Raw genomic sequence first — 24,035 nt, 5'->3', positions numbered from 1 at the left:
TCGCGTATCTCAGCAGTTGCAAAAGCCAAGCCATGCTCCGAGGGAGCCGCAGCTGGGAAACAGTGCTCGCCCCAAGGTGCCATTATGCATGTACATCACTCAGGTGCCATTATGTACATCCAAAAAGACATCCTGCCCTGCCAACATGGTTAAGTAGAACAGTGCAATTCAGATGCAATACGGTAACATCCTTCAAACCGACTATCCTACCACTCAGCATTTTCTTCAGCAGAGTGAAGCATACATGAGGGTCTGATGATGCATTGTACTATGTACAACCCGAATGAAGGACTTGAACCCGCACATACCAAATGTTACTGTGATCATTGAAAGGAAGCCTTGATGATAAGGTTTATTATAAATCATATAATGCAGCCTTCTTCAGGGTTTGCTTTTCTCTTAAAGACACCACACACTGGAGAGACCACTCTTTAAATGGAATTACTGATGACAGCTAAACAACAGCAAACATTTTTTGTTACTACTACCACAATTTTTCTCCAACTATTTCTTGCAGGCTTTAAAAGGCTGCATATTTTCACCTTACTCACACATTACCCATTCACGGAGTTGTACAAAAAAAAGTCTTTCTGAATACAAACTCCACCTGTCTCTTTGGATAATACCACAGTAAGGCCTGCAACATTTCTAATTTAATTGAAAAGGGATTTTTAACCAGACCGACCGTCTCCTGTTATGTTAGACGGCTGATGCTTTGTGCCCCTGCTTCCCACCTGACTGGGCTTTTACTCTCCTCTTAATAGATCTGTCTGCAACTTAGTGGTCTCAAAATTCTTCACCAATATATACAAGCTTATGAAATCTGCAAGAGCGCTGAATACATTTCACATTGTGAAAGGTGAACTAGACAGTTAACAGAAACTCCCCCAAGAAGTATGTGGGGTTTGTATCCTACACTGGTCTTTATCACAAGCTGGATGGGACGACATGAAGCATTTTCCAGCCACAGTTCCTGGTTTCCTTGCTCCAGGACAAGTTGGGCTCTTCTCCTACCCAAGTCATATATTCAGCACTACACTGCATCTAAGTTTGTGCATACCTGCAAAAGGCTGCGCAACCTGGGGATCCAACACTCTATATATAACAAGCTATATATGATTCACTAGGTTTGCTCCCTTTCATTTTCCTCTGCCTTCCCAATATACCACACTTGATTTTTACAGAACAAGACAGTGAAGTCAAAGTATTTTTACTTAATAGATTCCAAATATTTTCCATAACAATATGTGGCAAGTAAACACTAAGGAACTGACCATTACATGTTTCCTGGATTTTTTTTTTTTTTTTCCAAAAGCAGTCTTCCTTCTTATACTTTCTGCCATGAGGGCTCACTCTCCCTTTAATAATGGAGAAAGGGAAGAAGGTGAAATCTGAACTTCATTCTTTCACGATTTCTCTGCTGTCTTGAATACATTATCCCTGCTGAACCTTAGAGGTGTATCATCTCTCTTCCACATTTTTTTAATCACCTCGTTCCCAAGACAAGAAGACGAGAAACATATCTACTGCTTGCCTCAGCCTCCAGCACATCTCCTCCCTGAAACATCTATCCCAACAAGACTCCCTAGCTTTTACAAGGTGAATGGTCACACTGGTACAGCAAATGTATTTTGCATCACCTTGAGCTCCTGCTTTGATCTTGAGACAGATGGGAGTTTGGTGCCTGACAGTCACAGCTAAGCTGCCTGTTCTAGCAAAGTATTAAAAAATCCACTGTGCCAGCAAGGCTGTGATATATGGAAAAGTTTCTAGCAAGAAGCCTTCACAAGATAACTACCTAGTGTCCCGTATCTCCCTGGGTTCTGTGCTCATAGATGGAAGAGCTCTCAGGAACATCTACTTATCCTTTCCCTCAGTGTTTCCACCTGGTTTCAGTGATTCCTCGTTTGTTTCCTTATTCTACCTTTTTCCCTACTGTCTTCCCTATTCTATCTTTTTCCCTATTCCACCACTGGCAGAGCTGCTGATTTTCCTTCATTAGCCTTTGCTGTCTAGAGACTCTCTCATATGTTAGGGGGAGAAAAAAAGTGAAACCCTAGTCAGCCAATCTACCTCCACAGCTTGATGGAGGAGGAAAATGCTCCCAAGACTCTCAATTATCTCCAGAAGGGTCTGGTAAGTCCTCACAGTTGATTCAACTAAGAAATTATTAGCTTCCTGTAGAGGATCTTCGATCACTCCCACTTGCTGTAGTCTGTCTGCCCTCTGTCAGCTGGAGCAGCCCCTGCCCCTAACACCCAGCACAGCAACACTCCGTTTGTACAGCACCTAGCAAAGTTTTTTCAATGAAGAGCATCAAAAACAAGCCACAGTTTAAACAACTAAGCTGACAGAAACATTAATGTAGATAATGTTAGATCGAGAGCAAAATCATTTTCCAGCACTGTTTATTTCTCCCTGGGGACTGTCTACAGCTTCACCCAAAGAGAATCATTAAACCTTCCCATCCTTTAGCTACACGGTCAGCCCCTTCTGCAAGCGGACAAGTCTTATGTATTCAGCACCTTCCCTGAGGAAGAGCTCTTTAAGTTCACACACGCACAATTCTGCAAGTAATTTTCTTTTTTCTGGAAGCGTTGTTTTGGTTGTTAGTAATTTCCTTGCCAGTTGTGAAAAGGAAGCTTCCCCTCTCCACCAACTACATCTAAGTTTTAAAATGACAAATTTAGACAAGTTTGCTTACACATTTTAAAATTCTAGTGTAGAGTGAGAACTATACTTTCTATATCAGCAAGGCAAGCTGAACCCTATGACAGGTGTGTAAGTGAAAAAAGTATTAGCTAACATATTTTAGAAACACCCTTTATTCCAGTCTTGACAGAGCTTAGAAGGTGTGACAGCATGCTGGGTTTCTGAGAAGTCAATCACCATCCTTATTCCCCGCTGTTTGAATCGGCTAGGCATTATTTCAGCTCTGTGATTCCGTATTTGATTTGTAAATGTGTTCTAACAAAAACAGCATAGGATTTTGTATCAAAAACCCTTCACATTTAAGGGACAAGAGCAGAGATAATTTCAGCAGCTCTGCGCACATTGTTCTCTATCTGAAAAATTGTAATTGTTCATGGATGAATAGCCACAATTTTAGTTTACTTGAGAAACATGGTGATGGGTGTCATGTATTAAAGATTAGAATCTGACCTTACATGACCTCTCCAACCATCAGTTATGTGCTAAGATTTTAATTTTTCTTTTAAAATCTAAGAGAACAAAAATAATATTCCCTGTCTTTAAAATGAAAAGCAAACCAGGGATAAAGGGAAACTATTTTTCATTCTGTAGAGATTAGTGACAGCTAAAAAAAACCTCATTCTCTGAGGAGAATGATTATCTCACAGACACAATGGCAGAGAGGCATATTAAAAGTTTTCCCCAGAGTCACACATATTTGTCAATCTCTATTCCTCTTCATATTTAACTTAATTGCCACAAATGGCGCTTATAGCCACTCCTTTCATTACCAGAAACATAGTCCAAGGAGGAACAGATGGTAACACAACAGACTTTCTTGTCTTTTTTTTAATTTTCAGAATACTATCCTACATGTCTGAATTTTTAGATTGATAATCCTGTAGGCTACAGACTCTTGGTTATTACAGATTTCAGATACTGTGAGCCTTCCACCTTGGTTTGCTCAGCTGTTTTGCTTCAACTTTGACCTAAGCCACACATTTATTCAAACCTTCACCCTGCTGATCCAACTTCCCAGATGGAAACTACCATATTAATTATGAATATTCCTTTTCACAAGGATCTAGACTCAAGATCACTACATTATTCCATAGAGGATCAGCACAGGCCCTGCCCAAGCCTAGCAAAAATATCGTATTCAACTAGAAATCAACATGCCACAGTGCTGCTGCTTCTCTCTAAAAAAAATGATGTATGACAATTTTAAGACCGTCACTGTTCCTCCAGCATCCCATTCAGTATGTTAGTAACACTGGATTATCCTTTTTCTCCTTTAAAAGAGTAGTAGGAAGGAAAAAGTATTTCAGCATGTGTCTAGCACATGTGATATTAGAAAGGCTACCTTATTTGTACATACTACCTTATTTCTAATTGATTCTACCATCTATGATCAGAATCAATCACTTTTTTAACGTAACATGTAAGCAGCAGTGAGGGTGAGGATGTATCAAGACACAGACCATGCAAGCACAACACGGCAGACAACACCCTGCCCTACAGAGCCTGGCAGACAAACTCCAGCAGAGGCATGAGAGAAAATACTAGCCAGGAAAATCTTACTCTATCAGCGTTAATGAAGTTTTATATGTGCAACTGCTTTTCCTTATAGCCTTCCATATTTGATTCCCATCACCTCAACAACTCATACTTTCCTTTGGCAATAGAACGTTATGTTAAAGGCCCAGAAAAATCCATCTCCTCTTGGGTGTAAATTCCTCCACTTCCTCCTGAAAACAACCCAGGTACTGACAATATACAGGTTTTGTTCAAAACATCTTTTGATAGGGCCCTTTGACATTTTCCAGACTGAACTACCAAAGGCCCAACTGACAGTTCTAGAGGACCCACATTCCCACATTAGCTGCAAGGTCTCATGAGGCCTCACACTGACATTCCTCTTCTTGGCATGCCTGAACCTGGATCAAGTTTTGAATGATTCAGACTAATTAAACAAAACCAAACCCACAGAAGTAGAATGGATAATCAGCATTCCAAAATGAAGGGCCTGAGTTACTTGATGACACCACCCTATTTTACTTCATTTCCCTCAGTTACACTCAGATACACATTTCTTTTCAAACAGGCTTAAGTGCAGTGTACCAAACTTACGGCATCACTTTGAGGCTGCGAGATCACCACAGGCTGTCCTGAGTCACACGTCTCTCGTATATTAACATGCAGTGGAATGTCGCCTATATCAAAAACACCAAGACAGACATATGTGAAGGCTTAATATTTCTTAAATGTTTCATTAAAATAGCCCTGAAGCAATGTGAAATCAAATTCCAGTTCAGTATATTCTTTGAATAACTTAATCTCAAAAAATTAGCATTTAAAATGAAAATTGGCTGCAGTACAATTTCTGCACCTCCATAATGAATAATATTCTGGATTTTTCATTCTCCGAATAGGAAGGACTATGCTTTGTAGTCATTTATGAGTGAAGGCAGTTGGCTTTTTTGCTTCAAATACACAGTAAAACACAGGCTGAGATACAGATTATTTTGCGTACCAAAAAAAAAGTGCTGGAGTGTTAGGCAAATGCTCATCATGCAACTTACTGTTCTGCCTATCTCCTCATTGTATATTCTTTTCAGTGCTGTTTTAAGATTTTAATCACTGTTCAAAGACTTCTTTGAATACTTAATTTCCAAATAACAGCATTTGTTATTGTCCTTATTAGGCCTTGGATCCAATTAAAAGGTAGACAACTATTCAGTTCATTCTTCTTTCCAATACAAATTTTCTTTATATTCTGCTTTTACAATGAGCAGGGAATTGTCAGAGAGGAAAGGAACACTCTAAAGGAGAATCAATTAGCAGCCCTATTCCATTCTGAAACATACTTTCTGAAATATGATTTTTTAGCACTAAAGAAAACTTGAAGTTCCCGTGTTGAGCTTGTTGCTACATAGATAATTATGGAATGAATTGAAGACCAATTTCCTGCTAATGGAAGATACAGATACATTTTCCATCATGGATGGATGTCATCAGAACAGTCCAATCTCAGTTAGTCTCAAAAAATGCATCAGTTTAATTCACACACTTTAGCAACATTTATTTAACCCAAACCAAGGCCACTGTAAAATACTGAAGTTCAATGTAGTCAGAAAAAAAAAAAAAAACATTTAAAAAAGTGTACAAAGATTGACACAGCTTATTAAAAACAAAACAAAACCAAAACCTAAAAACAACAACAACAACAAACACACCAGAACCAAAATCGAGCAGGAATACACACAAAACAAAACTAAACAAACAAATAACAAACACAAAAGCTGTGGCTCCATCATTATTGAGCTGAATCTTTGAAGAACTTCAATTTGTTATTTGTTTCAGTCATTAATAAATCTCTTTAGGCATAGAAGTCTGTTCATTTATTTTAAAAAAATATTTAAGGCATCCTTTGAAAGTTTTTTTACCCTTAAACATTCTTAATAGAATAACAATAACTCTGTAAATCTCCCAGAAGTTAGTTCCTACCATTATTTTACGCAGAGACCAACCTTCACTTTTTTTTTCCCCAGGATGTTTTGTTAATGAAAAAAATACTTTTTCACTATCAGCTTAATAACAATCTCAGAGAATAACAAAAAGAACTGCTTTACCACAAAATGGCAGCCTCTCTCTCTTTTCTTCCTCATACTTACAAAGATGTGCTGGTTCTACAGGAGCATAACAGGGCTTGTACGAGCAAAAGTGCCCATCAGAAGACGGAGCAAAATGCAATCTTCATGTTAAAAAAAAAAAAAAAAAGAAAAAACTAAAATGCTTATAAATTAAGCAGAAGCATAAAGACAGCAAAAGCATCTGCACAGCTGTTTGGGTGCTAAGGATTTTAGGAAGATGAAGATTCTGCACTATTCTGCATTACAGAATGCGATGGGAACTTGCCATCAAACGTTTTTCTGATACTAACAAGTATTGCTGACTGCAAAGAAAGGAGCTGAGAAAAAATTTAATATATTGCAGGAAGTAAAACAAGAATAATTTTTAAAATCTGGGAGTCACTGTTCCTTGTTTTATTAGTGGATACAGTTTAGAAAGTTAGGAACTACAAAGTTCAGGCTGGAGTGTACAGAAATTATCATCTTAGTATCACGTATATCGTTGGTACAGTTTTTTGGTCACAGTATGGCCACTGAACTTCAGAAAAATAGAAAGCAAAATAGGAGAATTTTGGAGACAGGGAGAGAAACAATCAGCAGCACAACCTTTGGCACACTTTTCTTTAGAGAATAAAAAGATAAAACAATCACAAGTAGATGAAATAATGAACTACACTTAAAGGTGTAGTGACAACTGCTATTTGTCTTCTGCCATAAACAAAATAAAGGAATTATTCAGTGTCATTAACGGCAGACACTTCTGAGCAAATAAATGTCAGGTTTCACAAGAGGACTAGGTGCTTAGTTGAACAAACAGAACAGCCACAGGTGTTGCAAAATATAAGCAAAATAAATTTAGAAATACTGATTTTAATTGTAAATATTACATATATATATATATATATAAAAAGAATAAGTTCTCAAGACCTTTGGGCAGAATTCAAATAATAATAACATTGGGATAAAACTTCCATTTGGGATAGATGAATGTAAAATCTGTAAGCAGTAATTCTTACTATACCATATGGTATTATTATGTAATGGTCATCCCTGGAAGGAGGAGCATACTAATCAGATCAAGTACTGTCATTCTAAATTTAACCTTTAAGGCATTATTCTTCATCTTAGTCTGGTCTTTCACTACCACTTTGAAGACAAACTTCACTCCATTTTTCTTCACACATCTCATCCATCCCCTGCTAACCCCATAAATCTCTCACATTACTCTTAATTAAATGCAATTACAATGAGTTCTGCCCTCTTAGGGAATAACAAAACCACCTATGGGACCAATGGCACGGTGCATCATTTGTACTCGTGGATCTAAATGTATGTTTGACTCAGCTGCTTGCAGAGCATTTGCATCCATCCCCATCACCCGGGGCTGTGGAAGTCTCCTGGGGCTCCCATCACAACTCATCATAGATGCAGAAAACTACAAGATAGCCCAAAAGCATGTCTTTAATTATGCGCTGCCTTGCTAGCTTAAGTTTATGTCAGACCTTGATGTTTCTGTGTTGATCTTTCTAAGTGAGTTTCCTGGTTCTTCTTAATGAATTAACTATGGAAAATCATTGAGATAATTATAGTAATACATGGAAACACATCATTAGCACATGCAATTATCCCATTTACCAACTTAATTATGATGTGTTATATTCTATAATTTTTTTTTTACTGACAGCACAGGACGAAATAAGCCTTTTTAAAATAGCAATGTATATTTTGAAGATCAATGTATATTTTAGCTTACAGAATGCCACATTGTTTAATCATAGCTAATTCTTGTTTTCGATAAATTTTCTTTTGAAACAACATTTTGCAATTCAGCGTATTGTTTTAATCTCAACATTTAAATACAATCATTACAGTCTGCTTCCCTCCACACGAAAGTCAAGATATCCCTAGATGGGCATAAAAACAACTGCTTTAAGGGACTGCATTTCCAATTACCATATTTATTTCAATATGTGACAAGTCATTTCATTTAAATAAAATAAAAAACTTCTATTGAAATTAATGGACAGAGTTTAGGTCTATTTTACAAGACAAAATAGAATTCTTGGTTATTTGTAAAAATTATTGTATGATCAATAGCACAAGGAATTTCGGGTAATATAGCACACCAATATCAAAACAATTCATGTTCTGGTTTGTTTATAAATCAAAAGAGATTTAAGATGCAATTTAAGAATTTTCACATCCAGTCTACATCACGTTTACAAGAATCCTGATTAGAAACAGAGAATATGAAACTACGACATTCGGCTGCTACGTTATTAGTTCTATTATATCCGAATACTGTCTGAATATAGAATAATCTAGGATTATGCAGTTCCGTACTCCAGTTAATGCTTCCCTCACACACACACTATTAAATCTTTCTTTAAAAATAAAATCATTCCTATATTCTTACCTAAAATATCTAATCCAAGGGTTTTTGCAAGATCTCTCACACCATCAGCTCCAAAAATGTGTGTCTCATGCTTGCATTTGGGACACTGGAAAACACTCATATTTTGAACCAGTCCTAAAACCTGTTAAAGTAAAAGAAAGCAATGTTCAAACCTGGGATTCAGTATTTCTATTCTTCATCTCCGACAATAAAGAAAAGATTATCAACAAAAAATCAACAAGGAGTATTCATTTATAATGGGAAGCAGAAGTAGTATCAGCCTCATTAACACCATTATCAACTCTTATTAGTCGTCTCAGTTGCACTATCATTTGTGCTTTATTTCAAGTTCTGCTCATTTATACTTCTCAAAGATCAACCTCTTGTACAGGCCTATCTTTTCAAGAACTCTCCCTGCTGGTATTTCATTTTCAAACTCTGAATACTGGAAGAATTTTCATGTTGTGTTTTATAGTTTTGTAATTTGCAGTTTCAGGAAACACAAAACAAAAACATACCATTACAAGAAACGACACAATCAGACATGCTTTTAAGATATTTTTATAAGTTATCCTGTAGGAAAATGTTTTAGAAAAGAACCTGATTTGCTGTTCTTCTGAAGAGCAGAAACACATTTTAAAGATCAAACAAAAGAAATAATTATATGAAACTAAGTAGCAAAAACCACAGCATAGAAATCTAATACACACATATTAGGTACCTTTCTGTTCATGCCAGGTGTTCAACATCATCCTTGCAAAATATGTCAAATGAAAATTTGCCAAATCATGCTTACAAAAATCTTCTTTCACAATGTACAATAACGCTAATGATAGCATTGATCTTATTTTATTCAAGTAGTAAACAAAGCCATTCATTGAGGAAGAGCAGAATTTCTCAAAAGTGATGAAAACAGCACTCAAACACCACAGAGTGAAAGCTTCTACCCATCTGCTAATCCACAGAAGACTCGCTTTAAGAGGTTCTATGTTACAATAATTCACTTTAAGATATACGTTATCTAGGTATGTCACACACACTATAGCCAAGGTTTAAAAATATGAGTATATATTTTCAGGTACAAAAAGTTGTTATTTACTTTGTAGCATTCTAGTTTTGTGTTTGAACAAGCTGGCCTAGTTATTAGACATATAACATAGCCATTACAATAAGGAAGAATATCTAAAAAGAAACACCAGTATTTAATGCAACCAACAAATCGTTATTTAACCAAGAGTGAATGTACAACTTTTGGCATCAAAATTGAAAATAAAAAGCTTGTTATTTACAATATGTTAATAAAAATTTCCTTCTATTTAAGCTAAAAATGATCACCTGTTTTTTCTATACCACCATAAATCTTTCAGAGGGTTTAAAGCAAGGAGCATTTTAAGAAACAGTAACAACCACAATAACAACAGATTACCTACTTTAAATTTAACACCACAAACTTTGCCCATTTTCTGCTCTCTCCTTCAAATTGCCAGAAGAACAAGAGGAACAAGTTTATATTTCCTGGCAAATTATTACAGGTAATTTTCTCATCCAGTTCTTAAACTAAGAGAGAGACTAAATATTCCATGTCCAAGGGTATAAGGTAAAGGGAAGGCAAAAAGGGCTCTGGCAGCTGCACTGATGACCTCTGAGCAGTCATTCATCCTGCTCTCTTTAAATTAAAGTCTTGGAATTTTCACTGTGTTGGTGGTAAACTGAAGAACACTGGAAGAAGTATTATTGGACAAAAGAAAAAGAGTATTTTAATCAGGATTCAGGTAAGCCATTTGCTGCAGCACAGGAAGAAAAGATAACCTGATTTTTATACTTTAAATTAATTAATTAATCTTCACTTATCTTGGGGTTTGAACTTTCCGTTCTCCTCAAAGTAGTCATACAACAGTTATGATTCAGCGAACTCACAATCAAAGTTGTGTAATTTACTACAGTTTTGTGACTAGTTAAGGATTATTATAGTTGTTTCAATTCTTTGATAACCTAATAACTAAGCCCTTCTGCCACGGTTTATGCAAATTCTGGGATACAGCTGTATCCCCAATGCTACATCAGTTTTAGAGGTCTTATTCACTGTGCTTTTTTGTTTTCTTTTCAACAAATCTGACCCAAAGCAAGTGACATTTCAGCATTACACAATCACTTTTGTTTTTTCAGTGTTGTTCCTGTCAACCAATGAGTAGTGGATACTTATTAATATACAAATTATTCTTCTGCAATACTAAGAGATTTTTTTTTTAAGATTAAGTTGCGAAATACAGACACCCAGTTTAATATAGAATCTGAGCAAATATACACAAATTTAGTGCTGGTGCAGCATATTTTTGTCGATATATTTACAGATGGAAGAGCATTCACTATGCTCTTCAGAGCTTTTAAATCTACAAAGTAATAGGTCTCGCTAATGAAGTCAGTAATAACTCTCACTTCCCTGCTCAAATAATAGCTCTGGAAAAGCTTCAAAGCAGCTGTTACTCTCTACACAAACTATCCCATAAGTATGTGAGAATTCTATTCTAGTCCTTATTGAACTCCTTTCCCTGTACATTTCCCAGCAAACTTGGCTCAGGAATGAAACGAAAACTGGCAGGGTGACATGCACCGCAATGCAGGAGCTAACCTGTGGTGGTAGAGGAGAGGACAGTTATGGAACTGAATTTCATTTAGTCAAATCTTTCTTTTAAACAGTGAAGAGACATCAAGAGACAACAGGAAATTAAGAAAACTTTCTATACGAATTATCTGCGCGTGCACTTTCTGAATGTTTACAAATTTCCTATGCTGAATTAACCTTTTGGTTGAACATCAAATCATGCTAAAGTCCAAATATAGTAGCCTCTAAGTTAAAGAAAACACAGTGAGAAAAGGAAATCCCTCTGTCTTTACACAGGGACACAATTCCTGAGAAACCCACTTAAGTTGTTCCCTGTACTTAAGGACAGATGGCGCGGAGGTCTGACTCCAATCTGATGGGGACTGAAGTGACCAGGTGACAGTTCTGCAGTTTGCCATCTTCCTACGTAACCATCTATCAGTCACTTGACATTTCAGTGCTTCAAGTAAACACTCACAATAATATTTCTGTCTTCCTACCTTTTGTTTTAGAACAAACAATTTTGGGGTCTAACTTCTGTGCCCAATATAAAACCACAATCTCGTCTGGGTATTCTGGATGCTACAGATATACCAATAAGTACATAGCCAAACAATTTTCACAGAATAACAGAATGTTAGGGATCAGAAGGGACCTCAAAAGATCATCTAGTGTTACATCTTAGAAAGAAATGCATAGCTGCATAAACATAAGCAGTTTTTTGAAACCTGTGAAATCCACAACGTAACCTTCCAATTCAAGGAAACCCACCAGAAAAGTAGAAGATTTAATGAAAACCCCATCTCTTTCTTTCAGGGATATGATTGATCAGGTAAACCATACTGAACTGGACTCAATTTCAGCAGGTCAAAATAGGCAGTTTTTTCCTAAAATACTCAAAGTTATTCACTTTTTTTTTGTCACTTGCCCAGAGCAAGCCTCTGGGATGCATGAAAATATGGTCAAACTCACATAATGGGTGAGAATGTTGAAATTTGTGATTGGAGTCAGCACCACTTTGCAGACTCCTTCCTTACCAGGTATGCTGCACTGCACAAGAGATGGCACTTCTCTTCTAGCAACTATGTCCTAGGACTGAAAATAAGACTTTTGCATTCTAATCCTGGCTCTAATGTTGACTCTCATTGCCAGTTTTTAATCAGTTCCTTCAGTCATTCTACTCTAATTTCAGCATAGTAAAGGACAAACAATGTTAACAACTGTGAGAGGAAGGTGGTGCGTGGTATATGTATCTATGCCCATATGTACAAGGGAAAGACTCCAGTTCATTAAATACAAGCAAGCATACTCAAAGACTCAGAGCTCAGCGACCTATAGACTCTCTGCTTCTTTGAAAAGTAGACCCTTTGCAAGCAGTTTTTTAAAGATTACAGATTCCAAAGATTAGATTTTTAAAGATCAGTCAATTACATAACCAGGACACGCAATCTTAGCACAGTCCCGCAGATTCCACCTCTCTGATGTAAACCTCAGGTTTGAAGTTGTCCTTCAAATATTACATAACTAAACTTTCTTTAGATCCTCAAATTCAGCTGACACGTAGAAATGTAATACATAGGCAGGAGCTGCTTTACCACCAAAGTACATGACACGTCTGTACTGATGTACGTGCAAGGCTGGAATAAAATGAAGCAGCACTACGACAAAGGTAAGCATCGATGACTGGTTCAAGCACATACAAACTCAGCATCTGGCACGACAGCTTCACTGTGAGTTTTCATGTGATTTAGAAAATTCTGAAAACTCAAACGAATCAAAAGATATCATATTTAATATTTTATCTACCACAAGTCAAATTAACAGCAGCCAAGCCTATCCTAGAACACATGATTTTCTTAGAGGCCGTTCTCTTCAAAGAACATTAAACAAAACACTTAGAAAGAAACCTTGGTAATGTCTCATTAAATCAAAAGGAAAATTCAGCAAAGTACTAACTTGAAAACTACTTTATTTCAAGAAAATAATTTGGCATAATTTAGCAAACCCAAACATAAAATCAAACCAGCGCATTCCATATGTTATTCTTCTGTTACATATATTTGTTTTTCTTCTACTAGCAAATGATAAATGCTACTATACATCTATTTTGGTGCAAATACGCTTAAGGAATAGTGAACAATAAGAAATTTATCAATGTATGTATTTTGTTAAGCTGTTTTATAAATTAAAACATAAAGGGAAAGCAGTCACTTCAAGGTTTCTGTTGCTTTTTTTTAATTAAAAAAGTACTAGCTATGAAAGGAATCTTTCTTAATAAAGAGCAGAAGTAACCTTCACACAAGTAAACAAAAAACCATCCTTTTTGAAGTATAGTAAATGGGTTTTTTTCTTTACTGTTTGAAATAAGGAAGCATTTTTCATCAACTGCACATTTCAAATGAAAAATGAATCTCTTCATGAACATACTCTAGAGTACAATATTCAGTTACTTAGCAACTTGTAGCACACACAGAAAATACAGTCAAAGATGTCACCCTGTTTAATATTTTCTCCCAATCCATATGAATATAGTGAATATTTTTTAATTTTGCATGTCTCAAACAAGCAAGCTACCATTTAACCTGTAAACCTAATGAAAAACAAAATTATACAGACAGCCGTCTACTTGTTTTGACAGTCACAGAGTCCTTCAAATGGCAAAGCGACAACTCGGTACATGCATATCTTCCCAAAAATTTAAATTTCCTTCTTAAAATGTATCAGTATGATTTTTCCACATTTCAAGAAATTCTACATTTTAAGCTCCAACACAGCCAGTGCTGAAGAGGGCACATGATGAGGATATATTAATAGTAAGAGAGTATAATTGGAAAGCACACATTACTTCATAAGATACTCTGTTTAGCAGTCTGATCCATTCCAGGTGATTAAATGAAGTGATTCAAAAGAAATCAAGCACTATTATGACCTTGGCCTGACAAAACTCTTTTCTTTCTGCTAAAGCAAGCTCCTGATACAGGTACAAGATAGATTCTAATAATTTTTTTTTTTTTTAATTAAAGAAGAAACTATGAAATTCAAGTGATTCCTGAATGGTTTGTTCACTTATTGCAATACATGCTTCTTTTTTTTTTTTTTTATGTTTTGGAAGAACAATTTACTAGTACTTTTATGGTAGAGGCTTACAGGTACATGGACTTTTCTAAACATTTCAGTTCCTTTCCGTGCATCCAGTAAAGCCACGTCTTGTGGAGTGGAGACAATCACAGCTCCTGGGAAAATAAAACGTGAAATACCATTAAAACATGTATTGTTAATTAGACTGTTAAATATTTTGACTATTTGATGACTCCACAGCTTATATCAGGGGTTTTGGTCATTCGCTAATAAAAAGACTAGCATCATCTTCTTCTTTAGATTAAAAAACCAAGATGATGCAAGTTTATTATTATTAGGGAATGACCAAGATCACTGAGCTATGATATGGAGTGACAGAAACAATTTAGATATTTTCATTTTAAGTTTTTCTATGTAGATACCATTTATATTTTCTTAATGAGAAAACTGATCTAGCTGTGATATGACCATGGACGGAAGACAAGATGGTCCACAAGCTGTCAGGTCACAGAGGTGGTACTCTGAGAAAATCTGCACAGTAACAGTCCCACGCCATAATTACATTCGAAAGCTTTTAATTTAATAACAAGCCTTGTCCTACAATCAAGAGGTAGCTGCCTGTAATCAGACTGTTGCTTCCCAATACAACTTCCAGATACAACTGTTGACAGGCACAATCTTGAAACCTGTTACACTAGACGCAACACCAGGGTGTTGTACGAGTGATACAACAAAACAAGAGGCCAATTCATGCACACTTGAAAAAAAAAAAAAAAGTAAAGTATTGCTCATTGTTCAAACATGGCTCCAGGTTACCTGATAATTAGTACTCCCAAGAGTTCTTAAGTATATAAAACAGCTAGAGCTCTTTGTCAAAGGTTAGATTCCAAGGTTACTGAAGGTTACTATCTTATACTACCCTATAGTACTTCTTGATTAACACAGCCTGCAAAAACAATATAGGCATTATATAACAATATTCCACATCACTTCACAAGGAGCATCTTTTGCCACATGCTCAGGTGTTTCAAGTATTATTTCTTTAAAACTTTCATCACAAATCTGCTCATGTTTGTCCATATTTTAGAAAAATGCAACGCAAAAGAGGACATTAATGGTCAGTTGATTAGCTCTGGTTTCTCAGTGACTATCCACCCTCTGAAGCATGTGCTATATAAAACATTTCACAGAACCACACTAAGCCAACCTAGTGCAAGAAATGTATGCCCAACTTCACACTAATAGCAACTACAACAGACAATTTTAGATGCATTGGACAGAGTTTCCTACTGGGCCTGCAGTTCCCAACCCTAGGTGTACACAGCAAAGGGAGAAACGGGTAGATTTCCAGAGGCACACGACGCTGGCATTGCTGACATGGGCTACAGCGTCAGCAGCCCTGGCTCTGGCAGGGCCAGGACAGGGGGCCCAGCCCCTCACTGTGGCCCCACACCGGCCGCCAGCTGCCATCTTGCCCGCCTGCTGCCATCTTGCCGGCGTGCCAGGCAGCCGTTTCCAAACACGGCCTGCCAGCATGCTTGAATGTTTTCAACCAGTGTTCTTAACCTCTAATTTGTGAAAGAAAAATACAATCTGGCACCTCGGTCCTGAAAAGCTGCCAATCTCTGCCTTACATAATATTAGACACAAGTCCAAAAACTGAACGGCATATGTAATGTACTAAGCAAATGCAATTTCCCTATTGTTTGCTAAAACTCTGGTGTCCAAACCACTTGCTATTTTATTCTAGCTGACCTGCTTCCAATGGCATTGCAAACAACAATGTGGAAGCCTTTCAGTTATGTCCAACTCACCTTAGCTCCTCATTTCACTGAAGTGTAGGGTTACACTTCACAGGTGACATTGAAGTGTACGGTTAATTCCATAAAACGAATGCACCCTTCCCTAAAAGCACAGTCCACAAGTAATTTAGACTCAATGCCGTCGAGTTTTCCACATATTTGTAAAACAAGGATCCTTGAATACTTGGACAAAATGCTCATTACTGCTTTCTTTTCAAACAAAATTGGAAATTTGTGTCTTATGTGTATACAGTCATGTTAGTTGTTTCAAACTTTTGTTCACAGTCTTCTCTGAAGATGCTGGCTCGGAATTCCCTAGATTTTCAGGGAGAAGTCAATATGCAGTCAACAAAATTGAAGTTTACATTTTCTGGTTCATTATTAATGTTTCTAAGACTCCAATATTTGGCATGGTATGAAGGACAGAGACTATGCACCATGAAAACACCCATTAGAACCACAAGCAGCTTATCCCAGCGATATTTTTGCCTAACAAATTCTGTTACTAGAGAACCTCACCCAAAGGGAGAAAGTTAAAATGCCAGAAAGACCCAATGGCGCATTGCAGAGTTCAGGCTGCTGCAAACACCAACTCCCTGTATGAAAACCTACGGCTTCTGAATGCATGAGTTAAAGTTATGCTCGTGGACAACGTGCATGGCTGCTTCCACAGAATGAAAGCCAACATGCCCAGGAAGCTGCTGCTGAGGGTATAATAGATGTGTCTCTCTTATTTTGCTTTTCACTCTGAGCTGGATTACAGACAAAATTTATTCACAGCAAGCTTGTACTGACTTATACTAACACCTTTTAAAATAAGTATCTTTTCCTTTGGTACAACTGCTGGTCCAGCAAACCCAACCTGAAGTTCAAGAATTCAAATTATTTGTAGCATTATTTCCTTCATTAGCAACCAAATACGGCAAATGAGACTTTTCACTCTGTTCCCCTCCCTGAATAAGTTTGCATACGTGTAATTCAGAAAGTAATTCAAATGATGAGCAAGAAAGAACACAGCTCACACTTTGCTGTCTTTGCTCTACACAGTTAATAGGAATATCGAACAGTAAAGAGTTATTTTCATCAGTAATGAAATAAGACTGAATTAATGCACACAGTACATCTCTTGAAGAAATATGTACAATGTTTACACAAGCCTCTGTCTGAATGAGGCAAACTAAGACTGACAAACTGAACAGAGAAGTTGCAGAAAGACTAATGCTATCACATCGCACATTAAAACATACTACAAATTCTGTCTGCAGTTGCATGCACAAGAATAATTTCTGTGCTTTGAGCATACTAAGGGTTTCTAAGTTGAGCACGTTTAGGTTTAACTGACATATTTACTTATTCATGCATTCTATTTATTTTTGTAACTTCATTCAATTTCAGTTGACAAAAAGCTGATGCATGTTGCATTAGTCAAAACTATACTAACTATATTTGTAATCCTTAGTGCGTGTAATATTTAGAGACAGAACTAACAGTAGCCTGTAATACTGATGTTTGCCTTTCTTTTTTAACCCCAGGTCTTCAATCCTCAGTAAAAGAAAGGTGTGTCTACACAGCACATTGGTTCTCACATTTTTGGTGGACTGGTGTTCAGAGAAATACAAGTGCTGAAACAGCCTATAGTTTCTGTGTATAGAAAACATCACCTATATTCACTGCATCATTAAGGTTTGCATTAAATGCTCTGGGTTAACAAGGCATAAGGTGGAATCTCTCCAAGCCTTAGGTATAGTCCCTTTGTACACAAGTGTAAAACAGGCAGGTCTAAAAAGCAGCTAAGCAGCAGTTTAGAAGGTCTACCTTAGGATAAAAAGGGTCTCTCTAACATATTCCCCTTTCTCTCCAGTGCCTTCAAAGACAGACTTCAGAACCAGACTACGTGGATCTCATCCAGACAGATGATTAAGGACCCCTCCACACACAAATATTAGACTGTGTCTTACATCACTCTGGTTCTTATTAACTTAGCAAATAATGCCACTTCAAAACCTGTGAAGTGTAGCTGACCAGAAAGACCAACAAAGAGAGTTCTGGAGGATAAAGACACAGAAAGACATTACATTTTTCTAATCGTCGTATCTGCTGACTGACAAGTACTGAATGCTCTTGCAAGGAACCACATGCAGGCCTCAATGCAGCTGCACATGGCCTGATCTGAGCAGAGCGCTCATGCACTTTTTTTTTTTAGCTTTCACTACCTTTGCTATTGCATGAATTTCAAACTTCTAAACTTCTGGGTGGAACTTTCAAGTTACAAATTGGCTAGTGAATCTAAGTCTTCTCTGCTGTGGATCTCTTCAGATTGCCTCTCACCTTCTCTTAAATTACTTGTTACTTCACAGGTAAAATCTGCCTGCAATTATGGATACAGTTTGCACTTGAAGATGCAGAACAAGATGTTGCAAGAACAAAGACTTGTGCCTTTGCTAGAATTTCAGCTGGTGATAGCAGATACAAAAACATTAAAAATCCCTGGTGAGATTTTCCCTTAAGGGATCCTTAATCGAGACTCATAATACAGCTCAGAACTGTCCCAAAGGGTGGATCCCAGCTGTGTCTCACCTCCAGTCTGCTCGATACCTTCTTCTTGGAGGAGTCTTTGAACAACTGCTCAGACAGTGGATGTTTCCAACAGCCGCACATCCTCTTCTGCCCACGAGCTAGCAGGTAATTAGAGATTGGGACGCTACCGCCTTGCCCACATGAAAAGAGGACCTAAATCTTAGAGCAAGTTTCTTCCTCCTGGCAAGAGGAACTGCCGGTGAAACCACTGAGCAGAGGAGCATCACAAGCCGGGTAAAGTTGTCACCCTGAAGTTAAACTACCCTCATCTAACTGATCAGTAATATTATAACATCCATTTCATGCTAGATCACATGGAGAAAGACATGGAAAGACAGCTCTCACTGTGCTAAAATGCTTGGGTTTGGTCATGACAAATTGCATACACATGTCACACTAAAGCACTTTACATGCAATAGTTATTTAGCAAAGTGAAAACACTGGAAACATTTGTAATAACATCTGTGAATAAGCATTATTTGCAAAGTACAGGCATTAAATAAAAAGCTATGCCCTCACAGACACTCTGCCACTTTCCATTTTTCCTTAGCTATCTGAATTAGAGTTTTTCTGCTCCACTCCATTCCACCTCCTGCTTTCAAGGGCATTTGCCAATCATGTCCAGATTATAATGAGCTTTGTACTACGCAAGAGTGAAGTCCAAATAGTCTCTTTTGACAAATGAATATTTAAAAAAATTAGAGGTCCTAATCCAAAGAGGACAACTGTGTTCTACTACACACACACCACCCTCCCACCCCTCCAAAAAAAAAAGACAACACTGAGACTGCTTCAATCATCTCCAAGAACCATTTTGTTTTTTACTTTTTTCTTTCCCTAGAGGTGGAGGTCATAAGGGGTAGATTTAAACATTTATTTTTTTCATAAGAAATAGCTAAAGCAGAGAATGCAGTACCATTATTCGTATGTATTTCTCTCATCTTTTGCAATTGTCAGCTGAACACTATGCTCGTTTATTCTTCCTATTTGGAATAATTGGTCTAAAAAAAAAAATTGAGGCAATTGTACCTAATCTACTACTTAACATACACTTAGCCACTATTGCCAGATCTCAGAGAACCTCAGTTTTCAAAGCCTCTATACTTCACAGCTTTTTTTCCCAATACCTGGAAACTATTTTTCAGGGATGATAAAATTTAAAGAACTTGCACTGAATATACTTTCAGTTCAGCTTGGACAGGCAATGTGTGTTAAATCAATCTCCATGAGCCAAGAGTTGAATTTAAATTTATATTGAAAGAGTATGAGGCATTAATGTGTAAACTCACACCGTATTTTGGTCTCTAAATTAAGTTTACTGAGCCTACTGAGTCTGACACTTCATAATGAAGTACCACGAGTGTCCAAAGCTAAGATAACTCTGATGATTATTTGCATTTGTCTTCTACATTTTTTTCTGACAAGAGACGTAACCTATTTTATTATACAAATTACATTTGGGTGAATACAAAGAACTATTTTTAAATCCCCACTGGTGTGACTAAGTTTTTTTTGCTTTTCAATCTAACCTAAATGTATGTGCCTTTCCTTTCTTGCAGTTATTTAAAATATCAAAATACAGCACGAAAAAAAGTAAATCTACCTAAAAATCTGATATTAAAAATATTTGCCTTTCAAAAATAGATCAAGTAAAATTGACTATTACCCAGATGGCTTCCATACAATATCTTCAAAGATTTACTGTAGAAACTAATGATGTACCTCCTCCATAAAAGAAGAAAGCAAGCTCAGAAATGGAGAAAAACACTGTATATTATTGTTAAACTAAAAGGAAAGATCACATGCCTTGCGACTGTGATTTGCATCAAAGTAAGAGATATTAATCAAGGGGCAAACAGACACTTACACAAAGAGCAATAAGAGAACACAGAAACACCTCTAATCCTAAGCTGTGTGCTACATGCAACTTGTACTCCAGCACTGGGGGTTTTTTGATCATTTCTCTTCAGAAAAGACAAGAGAACAGCACCATACCCACTCAGCTTGCAATTTTGGTTAATTTAAAAGGACACCTTTCTCTCACAAGACACAGTTCTTTTTCATGCTAATTCATGCACAGTTTTATAACACATCAACAGTATTTTCTTTTTAAAAATCTGATTTGAAATTCTCTTTTTGCTGTTTTAACGCTAATTTCTGAACAGTCGGTCTACTCATCACCTGGAACTTCCTGTTCTTCTACATTATTGTATGTTGAGGCAGGATCCGGTTGTCCTGAGTCCCACACGCTGCTGTGTATAAGGCTACACCCTGCTCCGGGTGACACCGGCACTCACCAGTTTGATATGTCACATTTCATTCAGAATTTAAAAACGCCAACTGTCTTCAACTTGGTGACAATCCTCTACTCTTTCCTCTTCAATGTACATATTTAAATAGAAATAAGACTTTTAACGCTTGATCAGTAAAGACAAAAATACACTTTTTGTTTTTATTTAAACCCTGCCATCACAAGAAACCCTATTTAATTACAATTCTTTGAAAACTAAAATTTGAAGTAACAAAACTCCTTTAGTAAATATTTCAGCCTTATCTGCAAAAGGCATTCAGGAGATAGTTGAGATCTACACATTGCTCAAAGATGCAATCATTAGGAAAAATCACAATAATTATGGGATAAGGTAATAACAAGATGGTAGGAACTATGTACTATGTTGATTTTCAATCTAAAAGACAACAATATTCCTTCACTGTCTGACTAGCGACAGCAATGCTTCTGCTTTTATAGAACTTGAGAAAAACATAAAATAGTATTCACGCTGATTTCACTTCATTTATCTTCACTGGTTTTTTTCTGATTCTTATTAACAGCATTTTAAAGCTTATCATTATAAGATTATAATAATACATGCTTTCTGTGAGAAAGAACAAAAGTTACTTCCTAAAGGTGGAAAAATTAAGAGCACTGAAATAAAACATGAAGCCTTTTACCTTTAGGTCTCCTGTATAAACACAGCTCAGTGCAATGCTCACTACTGCAATTATTAAAAGATTGCTCAGTAAGATGTGAAATTATTTGGTTGTCTTAGGCCACTTCCCACTGAAGAGGTGTGTATTTCTCATGGTTCTAATTGTTCTCACTCCCATGGCACCCTGATATCCAAAGAAAAGAGTGATATGACAAAGTTTAGCAAATGAAACAATTCCAGTATTAACCTGGAGTCGGTTCTGTCAACTGAAACAGTGTCAAGTCTCTAGAGCTGTCAAGCTGTCACACTTCACTAACACAGACTTCACTTCAACTTTAATAAAGGAAAGGGCAGCAGACAGCGTCATGTATTTCACAGTCAGTGCCCACGATGCAGCTTCTCCACGAGGAAGAAACCTCAGCGCAGGGCTCTGGGACCGGCTCTCCAACAGAGATGCTCTCGCTGCTGCCCACCCAGCCTCTGCATGCTGAGGGGACAGAAAGATGAGGCTAATCTTCCATCTCCAACATTATTTATTCATTTGATTTACGACTCCTTTAGCTAAATAGTCAAACAAATACACACACTTAGATTTATCGGTTTAGCAACTAGGTAATTCAAAGGAATCACAAGCCTTATTCTTCATAATATCATTAGTTTACACTATATCTTGATACCAAACTTGATGTTATCTGAAACCCACTATGTTTTAAAAGGTGGAAAATGTGTACATTTCAAACCTTCCCAAGCATGCACGTTCAACACGTCATAAGGACCCCACTTCTAAACATCTCATGCAAAAGATGAAGCAGAAGAACTAAGTAGGAGAAGTAGAACTAAATACAAACGAAGTAGCAACCGATCACAAACAAAGGCGTCTTCTCCAGACTGACCCATGATTTGTATTTGGAAAGCAGACTTGCATCTGAAGACAGATCTACTAGATTTTTGAAGAATGAATGCAATATGAGAAAAGTTACAGATTATTACAGAATAATATGCTAAATAAGAAGCACCTCCTTGTGAAGTGACTAAGAATAATAGAAGTCACAGTAGTTTCCTTTTTCATCTTTTTTTAAAGAAGGAAAAGTACCCATGAGAAACTGTCAGACCAGCTGAAGTTGTGAGGCTGATATTCTCTTTAGTGACCACCAGAATTATAAAACACATTTTGTTGTGTTGCTTATACCCATTAGGTACTGCTGTAATGCCTTTCTGACTTAAGAAAATCATGGTACCTGTGATGCAGAATTTAAAAAGTCTTCCAAAATTAAAACCCAGTCCCATTTCATGCATCCTATCAGTCCCTCTCTCACTGTCAGATGTTGCAATGCTACAGCTATTCATGCCATATCTGGGCAAATCTGCCCCAAACAAAACACCTTTACCGGTGCTCACTCTCACACTCACAGAAAAATCTCTAAGTGGTTGGCAAAAATATGTGCACAGGTTTTGTAAATTTATTTAGAGACAGAATAAACATTTTCTACCCTGTCTATCCCCAGGAAGCCACAGATAAATAATTAAGAAACTGTCATGCAAATACTGTATCTCACATATGCATGCATGCAAATCGAAGTACAACTTTCATGCAAACTAGATAATGCACTTCTAAACATACTTAGCTAAGATATATATGCTGTCTCTGATGAAAAAGAGAGAAATTTTGCAACTAACACATCCTCAAAGGATAAAGAAAGAACAAGAAAACTGGAGAGGGAACAGAACTGCACAACACCAAATGCTTTCTGTAAAAAAATAAGACAACACACAGCTTAGAAACATGAATTGCAAATGAAGATGGAGCCCACAAAAAAAGCAAAATTCTGTAGACTGCTCCAAAGACATCATCATTGAGATTTGTAACACTATCTTATGTACCCCTGAAAGGAACAAGGTTGAAGAAAATACAAGCATGGCAAACAAGGCTGTGAACTGTCAAAGAGACAGAAACCAAGTAACAGAAGTGAAAGAAGAAAGCACAGCTCAAGCTATAATACACAAAAGAAGCCCTTCCAATGAGAATGAAAAATACCCATAATACGAAACAGAGAAAATTCTTTATAAATCACTACAATTCATTGAGCCGGTAAGAACACAGGGAATTACAAATCTTATCACTCCTAGTCTGCTGTGCTTGTCTTCATCAAAAGTACAATACACTTATTTTTTTAAACTGCAAGAGTTGACCTCAACATGCTCAACAAAAGCAACTAATGGGAAAGACAAATGTAAAGTGATGCTATCACTCCTAATTTTGTGAAGTTAGTTCGGACTGATGAAGTAATAAGCTGAACTGAGCAACTGTGGTAAGAGTGTGAAGCCGTT

At 36.9% G+C, this 24,035-nt stretch overlaps 1 protein-coding gene across 6 annotated transcripts in view; it reads right to left on the bottom strand.

The window, feature by feature from the left end:
• The window catches only part of NUBPL (NUBP iron-sulfur cluster assembly factor, mitochondrial), an 84,439-nt gene that overhangs the window by 5,882 nt on the left and 54,522 nt on the right, over positions 1 to 24,035 (bottom strand). For all 6 annotated transcript variants that reach the window (XM_065840184.2, XM_065840185.2, XM_065840187.2 and 3 more), the window contains 3 exons: positions 14,468 to 14,553; positions 8,740 to 8,860; positions 4,822 to 4,904 (listed from right to left, as the gene is read on the bottom strand). In XM_065840184.2, the coding sequence (XP_065696256.1) occupies positions 4,822 to 4,904; positions 8,740 to 8,860; positions 14,468 to 14,553 (290 nt within the window). The remainder of the gene's footprint in view (positions 1 to 4,821; positions 4,905 to 8,739; positions 8,861 to 14,467; positions 14,554 to 24,035) is intronic.

This window comes from Patagioenas fasciata, chromosome 5 (assembly GCF_037038585.1).
Source record: "Patagioenas fasciata isolate bPatFas1 chromosome 5, bPatFas1.hap1, whole genome shotgun sequence".
Lineage (NCBI taxonomy): Eukaryota > Metazoa > Chordata > Aves > Columbiformes > Columbidae > Patagioenas > Patagioenas fasciata.
This window is presented reverse-complemented; position numbering and strand designations above follow the sequence as displayed.